General features: G+C 34.2%; 1 protein-coding gene across 9 annotated transcripts in view; it reads right to left on the minus strand.

Moving 5' to 3' along the window:
• The window catches only part of ADAM23 (ADAM metallopeptidase domain 23), a 71,776-nt gene that overhangs the window by 33,635 nt on the left and 26,120 nt on the right, over positions 1–12,021 (minus strand). For all 9 annotated transcript variants that reach the window (XM_030485450.1, XM_030485452.1, XM_030485446.1 and 6 more), the window contains exons 5-11: positions 10,589–10,671; positions 9,816–9,879; positions 8,148–8,211; positions 7,577–7,650; positions 6,613–6,678; positions 2,705–2,776; positions 1,354–1,520 (exon numbers count right to left, since the gene is read on the minus strand). In XM_030485450.1, coding sequence (XP_030341310.1) covers positions 1,354–1,520; positions 2,705–2,776; positions 6,613–6,678; positions 7,577–7,650; positions 8,148–8,211; positions 9,816–9,879; positions 10,589–10,671 — 590 coding nt within the window. The remainder of the gene's footprint in view (positions 1–1,353; positions 1,521–2,704; positions 2,777–6,612; positions 6,679–7,576; positions 7,651–8,147; positions 8,212–9,815; positions 9,880–10,588; positions 10,672–12,021) is intronic.

Here is a 12,021-nt window from a genome sequence, read left to right on the forward strand (position 1 = left end):
ACCAACATCAAAAGAGTTGATGAGATACAACCTTTGACAAAAATATTATTTTTATCTTGTAGAATCAGAATCAGTCCCAACCCACAAACAAACCAAACAGAGGAAGACAGAGTACCAGATTCCTAAGAAAATACAATCATAACATTTCCTCTAAAAATATAACAATATATTCCAATTTATAATCTGTCAGGAAGGAATTCTGTCCTGAAATGTACCAGTATTGAGAAGTTTTCTAATTATGCTCTTCTCCAAACCAATTCAAGTTCTAATTTCAACTCTAAATGAGAACACTGAGCAGCATACCTAAAGGGAAAGTAATTTAGTACTGCTCTTTAACCCTGCCTCCTTTCACTTATTATTAATAAGCCCCAAATAATTTAATTAAGTTAATGTAATCTGGATATAAATTATTCTATAAAATGTCTATAAACTATTATGAATGATACCTATTTTAACTTCATATGCATAATAATAAATCTACTCAGCCTTGGGCATGTAAATGCCTCTAGTCTTTGAAAAAATTAAATCCTTTCACAATAGCAGAACCGATATCCTTTTTGGTGTTTTAAAATACATGATACTCATTCAGGTATATATTTATTATTTCACAACATTCTGACAGATGGGGCTTTGAGCAACCTGGTCTAGCGGAAGGTGTCCCTGCCCATGGCAGGGGGGCTGGAACTAAATGATTTTTAAGGTCCCTTCCAACCCAAACCATTCTGATTCTATAATTCTATGATGTTCATGCTGCACAGGGGAATGCACTCTTCCTCCTATTTGTTTACAATGCTGTCAAGTAAAAAAATACTGTTGCTCAATGTTGATGTTGTGCCTAATGATACAAGTAGAACTTCCCCTCAAAATGCATTGTGTCTCAGAAAACAGTTCATTACAACTTTAGAGGAGGAGACCTTCCATTAACAAATCGTCAGTGCAGCTACATGTGTAAATCAATACAGCAACTGGAATGCTCTTGTGGCAACACATATAACTTACTGTCAGCTCTGCCCTCTCCTGCTCTTTACTGGGAAAGCACTACATGGCACACACCTGATTAGCAAAATTGTGCATCCTCAAGGGCTCATGAGAAGACACTTCAAATATGGAAAGTCTCCAAGTTGCAAAGACATTCAAATTTCATTATAGATATATATCAACGTGACCATGGTATATACTACACCTATTAAAAATAGACTAAGGTGTTAAAAAAATATATTACGCTTCCTAAGGCAGGCAGATGAATACCAAGCAAAAGAAGTAAGCAAGAAGAGACAAAAAGGTAGACAAAAGCAGTAGACAAAAAAGTATATAAAACTGTAATAGTTTGAACCATTGTATAATGCTACATACGAGAGCAGGTGCACAGCATCAGCATGCTGTTTGATGTAGTGCTGTCGATATTTGGAGAAATCATGAAGCATCTTCAGAGGGTCAGGGTGAATATGAATATGATCTCTGTCTGTCCAAGTTTCCACAGCAACAAGAACCACCCTGGTGTTCAGCTGTTCCTTGTATATCTGAAGGCAGAGACAGGACAGGCACAGGAGTAGAACACTGGGTCAAACATGCACAGTTAGCCAGTAAGAGTAAAGCGGAAGGACAAGAGGGATAAAGCAGGAGGGAAACATGGGGAAACAATTAGCTGGTAATACCATGGACTTCCTAAAAGTTAATATTCTGATCAATTTAAATTTTATATTTTAGCGGTCAAAAAACCCTTGCTGCTCTTTTATTGAGCTATTCTCTTTTCTTTAAAATTCTCATGTCAAATAATTTCACCACTGAGTTTTACAGAAAACCTGCACAAAAATCAGCAAGAAATGTCAAGGTACACTGGGTGATCTCAAAGAAAAAGAAAAGATCTCAAATACAGAGAATAGCCAAAGCCAATTCTTAAGTCAAGATTAAATTATTTCTCATTTCTCCAATATATATAAAATTTAATTCATATAATGCTTAATTTTCATTTATACTATGATCACCTAATGCAACTCAAGTAATGTGAGAATTAGGTAAGAATATTAACTTTTCTACTCATTTTAATGTCTTTGTAGCAATAGACAAGGAAAGGACAATCAGGCCCTAATAATTACACAACAGCTTTAAAATATCAATTTTAACTTTGTGCATGGTACTTGATTCTGAAATAAAACTGGTGCTCTCTTTAGGTTCAGGTCATAAATTACCAAATTTTATTAACTACGGTTATTCAGAACTTGCAGATGTACAAAAGATATATTCCTTATCTGCAATAGACAGTCTGCCCATCAAAAGTCTTACATGGGACATAAAGGACACTTACTGATCATACAGAGTTATGATCTAAAAGCACTGGATAATTAATATATTGGCTGCCTAATGCATCAAATACACAAAAGGCAAGTTATTTGGTCACTTCCATGAGGCAACATATTAAATATATGCTTTTATTATCTTTTTGCCAATTATGCCTACAATACACAACATTAATTGAAAATATCCTCCTGCTGTTATGAGAGATATCGATACTGAATAAGCCAGCAGTGACTAGCATTCACCTCAGGCTACTCTTCTGCAGAAGAATTGGAAATTAGTTTTTAAATGTAATTTTTATAGCTGCTTATTTTTCTAATCCTGGTATATGCTAATGTTCACTTTCTAAATACAGTGCTAAACTAACAAAGTCAGTTATACAGTTTTCAGAAGGAACATTGATACTTACAGCATCTACGAGGTTTACCACAGACTTTGCAAAATTGTTTGTGTATGCATTTGAAGAACGGTGCTTTTTGAACTAAAAGGAGAAGAAAAAGTAGAACACAGTGAAAAGTTAAATATTTATTACTAATTCTTTATTTTTAAAGCAAGAAAGGAAAATTAATATTTTATGAAAGAGTAAGGGAAAAACTCAAAAAGCTTTTCAGATCACAGCCTATATCTCTTCATATTCAAGAATCCCTGGAAGATAAAGAAAGCCATGTATGCTAGACAGGCTTTCACATCCATAAAAGGAGCATTTAGCCACAAGAAATATCCTATTTAGAATCAGAATTCAAACATTTGAGACAAAATTACAGGTAAACATGAATATAAACATGAGTTCAAAATGGAGAGAATGCTGTACCTGATGCGGGCTTAACCTGATGAGTTAAATATCAGGCTGTACTAGCCACGTTCCATGACTATAATTACGAGATGTGAAGATGAAGTATTTACCACATGTCCTACGTACAGCAAAGGCATCCTTTCTGTACTATAGGACAAGACTTTTAAGACAAGTAGCATTAGTTATAACAAAAGGAAAAAAAAAGAAAAGAGAGTGAGTGCATGGTAAAAGTAAATGTATGTTTGAATGTGGAAAGAGTTAAGCTGAGCATCTTAAGTTTTAACTTCATATATTTTCCATTTCTAGAGACTTAGATGTGCTGCTTCCTAATTCCACATTCTGCTTCCTAATTTCTGCTTTCCTAATTTCTGTGCATGTCATTACAACTGTTTCCTGTCTTTCCTCATCCTGCCCAAGCCCCCTCTGTTCCAACTCAGATTTTTCAAAGATGCTGCTATGGTATCTAAACATGAATCCAGGACTTTCAGAAAAAACTGTACAATTATAAACCAAAATTGCATTCTATGATTTACAAGCATGAAAATAAGCCTTCAGAATTTCACAGAAAAGGAACACAAAATTGCAGAGAACAAAGACGGTAAAAAGTCTTCACTAAAAACCTCTGACTAATTTGAGCTACTGGTTAAAAGCAACAAACCTCATCACCTCATGAGCAAACATTATCAAGTTCCACGGAAGTCTCAGCTATTCCCACTCCAAAATACAGTACCCAAAAAGAGGCCTTGAAACTAGAGAGTCTGACTCTTCCCTGAGCACCTGAGTAGCTAGTCTCATCAAATAAGTTAGACAATTCACTACCTACCCAAATTGGAATTACAGAAAAATGCCCTGTTTTCCAGAATTATGTTTGGTGTGAAGGTTAAAGTAAAACTGAAAGGTATGTATGCTTTTAAAATTAAATAATCTTTCTCAGATTGAAAGTCAGAAGTGACACACGCTTTATTATTATATAACAATTTTTACATTCCTTTAAATTCCAATTATTTTTGCACAAGCAATCCAGTTTTATATGGACAAAATGCCACAGAGATAACAAAAACTTCATCAGACTCAATGATGCCACTCATTCGACAGCATGAAAATTGATTTTTTTACATATGCAGTTATTCACTGTTAAGTTCCAGAATGCTTCAGTACATCTGCAGCAAATACTGCTGATACCAAAGATAGTACAACATAGGTTTGCAGAGACCCCCTCCCCATTAACTATTCTCAAAACAAAGCATTTTCAGCTACAGTGCTAGTAGGCACTTAGGATATACCCTGAGAAGAGCATCTGTATCACGGGACTCTGCTCCCTAGAAAACCATGATACTACAGCAAAATAATGGGGGAAAGGAGAAGGGTGACTTTGTGTTTTTGTTTTGAGTTAATCCAAAGCCTTCCCAGAAGTAGAATGGTAAAACAATGTGCTTTGGAAAATGTTCTTGGTTTTCATTAAAGTATTTAAAAGCCAAAATCAATAGCAATATACAACATAATGTGTTTATACACAGCTTCTAAAGCAGAAATTAAACTGAGTAAGTCAGTAAAAAGTGCAGCAACCTAATTAGATACGTTTAGCTGTGTCTTTAGTGTTACAGGAGAGGAAAATTCTGTGAAAATATATAGTACTAACCACTTAATAACACAATGGCCAAAGAGGTTTAAGATACTTCTTCAAACACAGATTACTGCTGCAGGAGAAATCTGCCCTCTACCGGTAAGCAGAAAACCTCAAAAAGTACATTTCATGAGTTCTTGGACTGTCAGACTTTAAAACTCGTAATTGCGAACACTTCCTTAAGTGTATCTATTTTATTCCTTGAAAACAATTATTATCTGCTTCTGAGCCACTGACAACTCTGAAGCAAAAAATCTTGAATGCTTGTGGTCCAAAGTTCTAACAAAGCCAGGGAAAAGACAACAGTTAGTGCCTGTACGAGAGTAATGAACAGGATGGTTGTCCTTTAAGCACATCTGTAATACGAGAAGCCAGAGGAAACAGACGTAGAAATATTATCTCTTCATAAGGAACAACAACCAGAGACCTCAAACAAGACAACAAAATGTCCCTAACTTCAGATGCCATGCCCTACCCCTAAACAACTCACACACATGCCTGCTCTTAGCACCGTTTGCTACCAGGTGGCTTTACGAGTGAAAACAGTTAAAGAAATTTCTGTCCTACCCTTCCACCCATTCAAATTCCCCCACATTGCTGAATCGACACAGATTCAATATAGGTTATTTTTGCTTAGACTATTTCTGATTTATTAAACAGATGAGGGAAGGTTGTATTATTTGTCTATTCAGCACTGGAACAAGTACGGAATACTGCATCCTGTTCCAATAAATGCTATTTCTGGCTCTTTAAAATTATCCTTCAGTGTTGACAAAAGAGCCCACAACTTAAGCATTGGGAAAACATGCATTAGAGGAGAGATGTAAGGAGCTCTAAAAGAAACTTAGAAGTTTATGTTACTTGCACACAAAAGAAGCAGAAACTGTTTTATCAACAGAATTTGATTTTTAAAGAAAGGTCTTGCTCACACAGAAGCAAAGTCATATGAAAAGGTGATGATCCTTATTTGCCTCTTAGTCAATGAACAGCAGAGAAAGCTAAGCGAGCCCAGGGCTCAGAACAAGGCATAATCGAGTTGTTTTTAGAGTAACTTGCTGTCAGTTGCAGTATATTCTTTGTTACTAGAAAACTTTTTAACCTACACGGAGTATTTTTCTGTAAGATATGCTCTAGTTAAAATGTAGCTATTGGACTCAAATTTGTGTTCTTTTTAAAGAGAGTCTATAACACAGTTGTTTAGGTTTACAAGACTTATTACTCTCCAGACCTCCCTCTCCTCATTTTTCACAAGGGTAACACATGGACACTTTGATAGCCTTATTTGGCATAACGAGTAAAAGCAGTAACATTTAAATAACAAATGTCACTTATGTCTGATTTCTTTCCAGTCATCCCTCAAGACAAAAAGGAAAAGAAAGTGGGCTCCCCTTTTTTTCCATCAGATGACACTTTCTGAATCGAACAAACAACTTACCTTGCACTTCATTATGAATCATGTTTATAAGTGTGGAATAGCCAGGAAAAACAACCAGATAGGTTTGTCTATATGCTTTACTGCATTAAAATTTAAGTTAGTAAAACTAAACTCAAGTTACAAGTTCTGACCTCTTTATTACTTTAAGGAGAGGATATAATTTTAGCATGTTTAATGTATGTGTTCCAGACATAAATGTTCTGTTGCTTTACTTTGTTGATTTTGGGCATATTATCCATCTATATGATACCAAAGTGTTTCAGACGTATACTGAATAGGTAATTGCTGTAAAAAATCTTAGGTAACATTAAGCATTATTAGGTATTATGTCCTACACTGTGCCTAACAGTACAAATGTTAACAGCTGCTGATTAAATATTTGTCCCAAGAGTAGCTGATGCTGCAGTATGCTGTACATCAAACTACAAATTATAATCAAGAGTACCACTAAATTGACAAACTTACCATTTTATGGTCATTGACTATCATGAGCTCCAGATATTTTATTTCTTCAAAGACACCACGAGATACCTGATAGATTAAAGAAGTTCCTTGAGAAATCATGAAAACGTAGTGGTTTTCAAAAATAACTGTAGCTGGTTTAATAGGGTTACCCATAAATATTACATAGGATGTGTAAACCTGTAAAAACTGCGTCAGGCATTCAACTAAGGTAAATAATCATAGCTTCAGTAACTTAGTAAGTTATGATAGACACTGGCTGAGAATCTGAGTCATATCATTAAGAACATTTACAGTCTATTCTTTGTTGTTCAGCCCAGAAGCCACCACTGCTTCCCTCCTCTTATTTTCACAAAGGAGAAAAATCTTAAACACTAAACACTCTTGGTGTACAAATTTAATGAGGAAGGAAGTTACTAAAAATAGATGTGTCCTCAAAAAATATGCTGTGGATTGTGCAACTCAGTGAAAAAATCCAGATTAATCTTCATTAACTCAATTATTCCCTTAACTGACACATATGTATGTGCAGATCATGAGGACTGTCCACTTCTGTTCTCTCAATAACCCAGTTCTGGGTGTCTTCATTTGGAATTTTAATTTAATCATGCTACTTAACAAACCAAATGAACATAAAGTCAGGTAGCTACAAAGTAGCAAGATTTCATTCAAAATTATTCTTTATCCTCAAGCGGACTCAAAATGCTAAACTCATTTTCACTACTAAACTTCCATTCAGCTGATGTATAGTATCGCTGTCACTTTAGAAAGGTTATCCACATTTCTCCAAATACTCTATTTATAAAGAATTGTTTTATCATTTGATAACTGTATTATATGACAATATTAAGTTACCAAAAATATTTGTTTTCTAAAGCCTATATTCTCTCAACATTAAAAATCTGGAAATTAGTGGGTTTGCTTTTGGTTTTATAAATGGTCTTAACTCAGGGTCACTTCTACTCACTGCTCTCTTTCTTCTCTTTCTCCTCAGCCACTGTAGTTCAGACAGATAGGGCCATTCAGAACTAGATTCAGTCTCTGTACAAATTACAATTTAAGAATTTCATGGCATTATTTTAAACTACTTACGTACACTGTCCAAACCAAAAGTAGTCCAAACTAAAATTAGAAGAACCTCTGCTATTGAAAAATTCATTTTTTAAGTCCACAAAATGTAAAATACTTCATAACAAAACTCAAGTAATTTAGAATTAAAGCATGCAAGGGGAGGTAAAAAGATTGCAACCTCGGCTTAGAATATATGTTTTCTTCCATCTCATGACTTCAGTAGCATTAATATCACTGATGATAATTACACGATTTGCAGAAGAAAGCTAAATACAGGTTTTCCTGTTTCTTGACAACTCTAAATTCCATTGCAATAATTGTGAAAAAAGTCAGGTTAGTATCTATTCTTCAAGTTTTTCTAAATAATCAGCAATTCTATATAGACTGTTAGCCTAATATTCAAATTTTTCAAGTTATATACACAATTATTTTCAATACTGAAAAACTTATAACAAGCAAAAACATACCGAGGTCCTGCAACTGCTTGGTGGCTTGTGCTCTTTGGATGATATGTGGCCTACTTTTACTTTCCTGATAAGAAAAAAATATATGACATTTCCTTCTAATTAATAATGTCAAGTGACAAGTCAGGCATTTCTTTCAGTATTTATTATTTTTCCATAAAATACAAGCAAACATAGTACCAGTTTGGCATAATATTAATGTGAAGCAATCTATTTGCAATCCTGAGAAAATGATGGAACCTCTCTGCTTCAGCACGTTTAGTGGCCTACAAAACATAAGTATCACAGATGTCTTTGAGATTACTTAAAAAAAGTCCTTTAAAAGCCTTAGTGTTAGAGCACACAGACCATTTATTCCAATAAATCACAGAGTGCATTTCTAGTTGAAATCTTCCTGCAGATAAAAAAGCAACTATTACTATTTATGACAAAAATGTATCTTTCTAATTGCAGCAAAATGCAAGAAACTAATCGATACACTATCTTTAAGAGGATTATTTCACCCTGTTTTATTGGTGTATACAACACTTAAAAAAGAGAAGACTTTTAATGTGCATTTTCTTTAGAATTCTGACATGCCCCAAATTATCACATATTGGTATCTGTTCTAGAAAACAACTATCTTCCGTAACACCTCCTCTGCAGAGCCTGCCAAAACAAGCAATTCTTTTCGAAGGGCAGGATGTTACTGTTCTGGAAGTTCCAAAAGAAATACATAACACACTAAAGAAAAATAATGCACATTTTTTGCTGGGTTTTGTTTGTTTATTTGTTGGGGGGAGGCAGTTTTATACAGTATCTGTAGCATCTTCAGCATTATATTGTATGTCATATAGTGCTAAGCACCAGAGCGAGGCAGGCTTGAGAGCTGTGATACAGCATCTGGAATATATCCTACAGACTAAGCAGGATACAAACCTTAAGCATTTTATGTCTCAATGTTGCAGAATCATTTCTCTGAAGATCACTCAAATCTTTGAGCTATTCAAGAGGTAGAAATCCACATGGTTTTACTACTGTCTATGAAACTGAATCAGTTTCATAAACAAACAGCTAAAGTTTTAGTAGCAGCTGTATTATAATACAAAGAGTTAGCAAGATGTTTGCATAAATGCAGTCCTACATGCTGATCCGGCTTAGTCATATATTTGAATATGCTGGATCAACATCACTGAATCTATACAGTGACCACTGACTTAACAAATATAAAGCGCAAGATACCCGGATGTAATTATCTATTTCACTAAAAACTTTGTGAAAATATGGTAGATCAGAAGCAATGTGATCCAACTAGAGAGGGATGAATAAACGACTCCCACACATCCCTTCTATGAATTTATAAATCCTTTAGCTCAAGTAATAGAGCAAATTGATAAACACTTTTTGACAGTCCATAATCATTTGCTATGGAAACAGTCTTATTAGTACTCCCAATATCTAAATGATGAACAATAACTAGGAAAAGAAAGATTAATGAAAAGTAGAGAAAAATCTCAGGTAACTCATACTTAGACATTTCTTGCCTTAAATAAATTCCACGTTTTAAAATACTTCAATTTTCATATGAATGCATGAGAGAGGTCACTCATCTACTGATTAATGCTAATACATTCATTTGCTATTCTTTAAGCACTCTCTCAAACCAAATAAAGTAGATAAAAATAAACTTACTGCACTATGGATCAAATCCATCGGTTCTATCAAGTACAAATAAGTACTATCCTCAAACATGCCACTGGAACATGGAGAAAAAGAAGTGATATTTCAGATTAGATGGCAATTAATTTGACTGCAGGATATGATTTTTGATGAGACAAAATGAAAATTATGGCTGAATATTAATATTAAAATAAACTCCATATATGTTCATTACTACCACATGTGGCTAAAGCTAAGAATTTTTTTTAAGAGATCAGGTACATTTTAATGAACTAACACTGAACGTAATGGCAATGTAATGATAAAGCATCAAAAAGAGTAAAGATTTGACCTTGGAAAGAGAAAGTCCTAAGACATGCATTAGTATGCAGAATACAGTGAACAGCTGAGTTGCACTTAACAGTAACTAATCCTAGTAAGGGCTAATGTCTTAGATTTTTTTCTTTTACAATCTATCAAAGAGATCTATAGGCTGACAGAATCATACATGAATATTGAGTATGAAAACTGCTAAAGTACAATTTTTTTTTACCATAGTAAGTCATCTGGTTAAATATTTATTTGCACTTACCACATTCAAAGGTTTCATGAGACACCACCAAAAGACTTTAATCCCAGTGACACTAAAAAAAAATGTTAGCAGCTTGGCGTAGCTGGTACTGGCATTTCATAACATCAAAAATCTTTGGACCTGCAGAGTTTCAGTCCCTCCCATATTAAGAGATACTATTAAAGGGTAATAATTAGTTAATAGCCTTGTTTGAAAAATGAGAATGTGCACTTACTGAAGTCCATTACAAGTTGAAAGAGCCACTTTGGAATCCTTGATACCTCTGATATTTCCATGGTAGTAACAATGCTCTCCACCCTAATAGGATTTAAAAAAAAACCAATCACACACACACAAAATTACTCTGACTTACCGTCTGCTGCTTAAAACTAAGGAAAAAAAAAAAAAAAATCTAACACCTTACATTAGGTAAAATTTCAGAGAAAGCAGTGATTGCTATAGTAAATACCAATGACTAGCCCTAACTGCTTTTAAGAGAAAAACTGTCCCCATTAAAGACTAATTTACGTAAGTCTTCAAGCCATAACATGGGTTATTTTTCTGTTGAAGTCACAGCATTCTTGATCTTTTAAATGCATTTCTTTGCTGTGAACTGATTCTGTAAAAATGCTATGCAATGCAGGTTACGCGAGCTTTGAACTGTTTCTTGAAAACTTTCAGGTCTGTTAAAATTACAAGTGAATGGTTTTCAATCACCTGGCATGTATTTGGATTAGATCTGGATTCTACCAATTTTGTCTCACTAAAAATTTATCAACTAAAATGTTACATCATTAGACTGTAGATACCAATATTACTATTGATGAATGAGCCAGAAAGTTAATCCCAGTTTAGCAACACTGAAGCATACAGTCACATTTTTACTGTACATTCCAAAGGGTACTAGGAGTCAACTCTTGATTTTAACTGCATAGGACTCCAAATAGATGCAAATCCCAAATTATTCCAAAAATAGCAGGATTTTTGTGGGTTTTTTTTCTAAGGAAGTCAACAATCATGTTTTGTGTTTTTGACAAGGTCCTGCCTTTCATGCAAAAAATAGTAACATCTAAATTACCTACAACTGTGTTGTAGCAACATTAACAGACTGTTCAAGCTATGAATGTTTAGAAAGAAGCCAAGAAACATTACTTTATCTGAGGCAGCACTTTGACTTTTCTAAAGAAAAATGACCAGTAAATTTAGAAGCTGTTAAATAGAAGAAATTCCGATGCTATACGTCAGTGAAACTAAAATGAGAAAAACTGGGTGATAGTAATTTACCTCATTTAAGTCGTAGGTCTTTAATGCCTGTCAACAGTAACCCCAGCTAAACTAAATATAAAAAGTATAAAAAGCATTCTCAAAAAGTTTTATTAAAAACCCTTAAGTGTGGTTGTCTGTCTCACACATTGTTTGAAAAACATACCATTCATCATCCAAATATTTTTTATTCTGGTGTCATGTGTCATTTGAACTCCAACAAGCATATTAGACCCATTGCTTCTGCAATCCTAACTCACATAAGTACCAAAAACGTAAATGCTCTTTGTTCAAGTATGCACAAGCGTTATTTCCATTTTGCATCTTATTAAATGAGTTATTCAGATTCTGAATGAAATTCCTAAGACTATCGTGCATAATTAAATCAAAGTACTACACAGAAAG

Source organism: Strigops habroptila, chromosome 5 (genome assembly GCF_004027225.2).
Source record: "Strigops habroptila isolate Jane chromosome 5, bStrHab1.2.pri, whole genome shotgun sequence".
Taxonomy (NCBI): Eukaryota; Metazoa; Chordata; class Aves; order Psittaciformes; family Psittacidae; genus Strigops; species Strigops habroptila.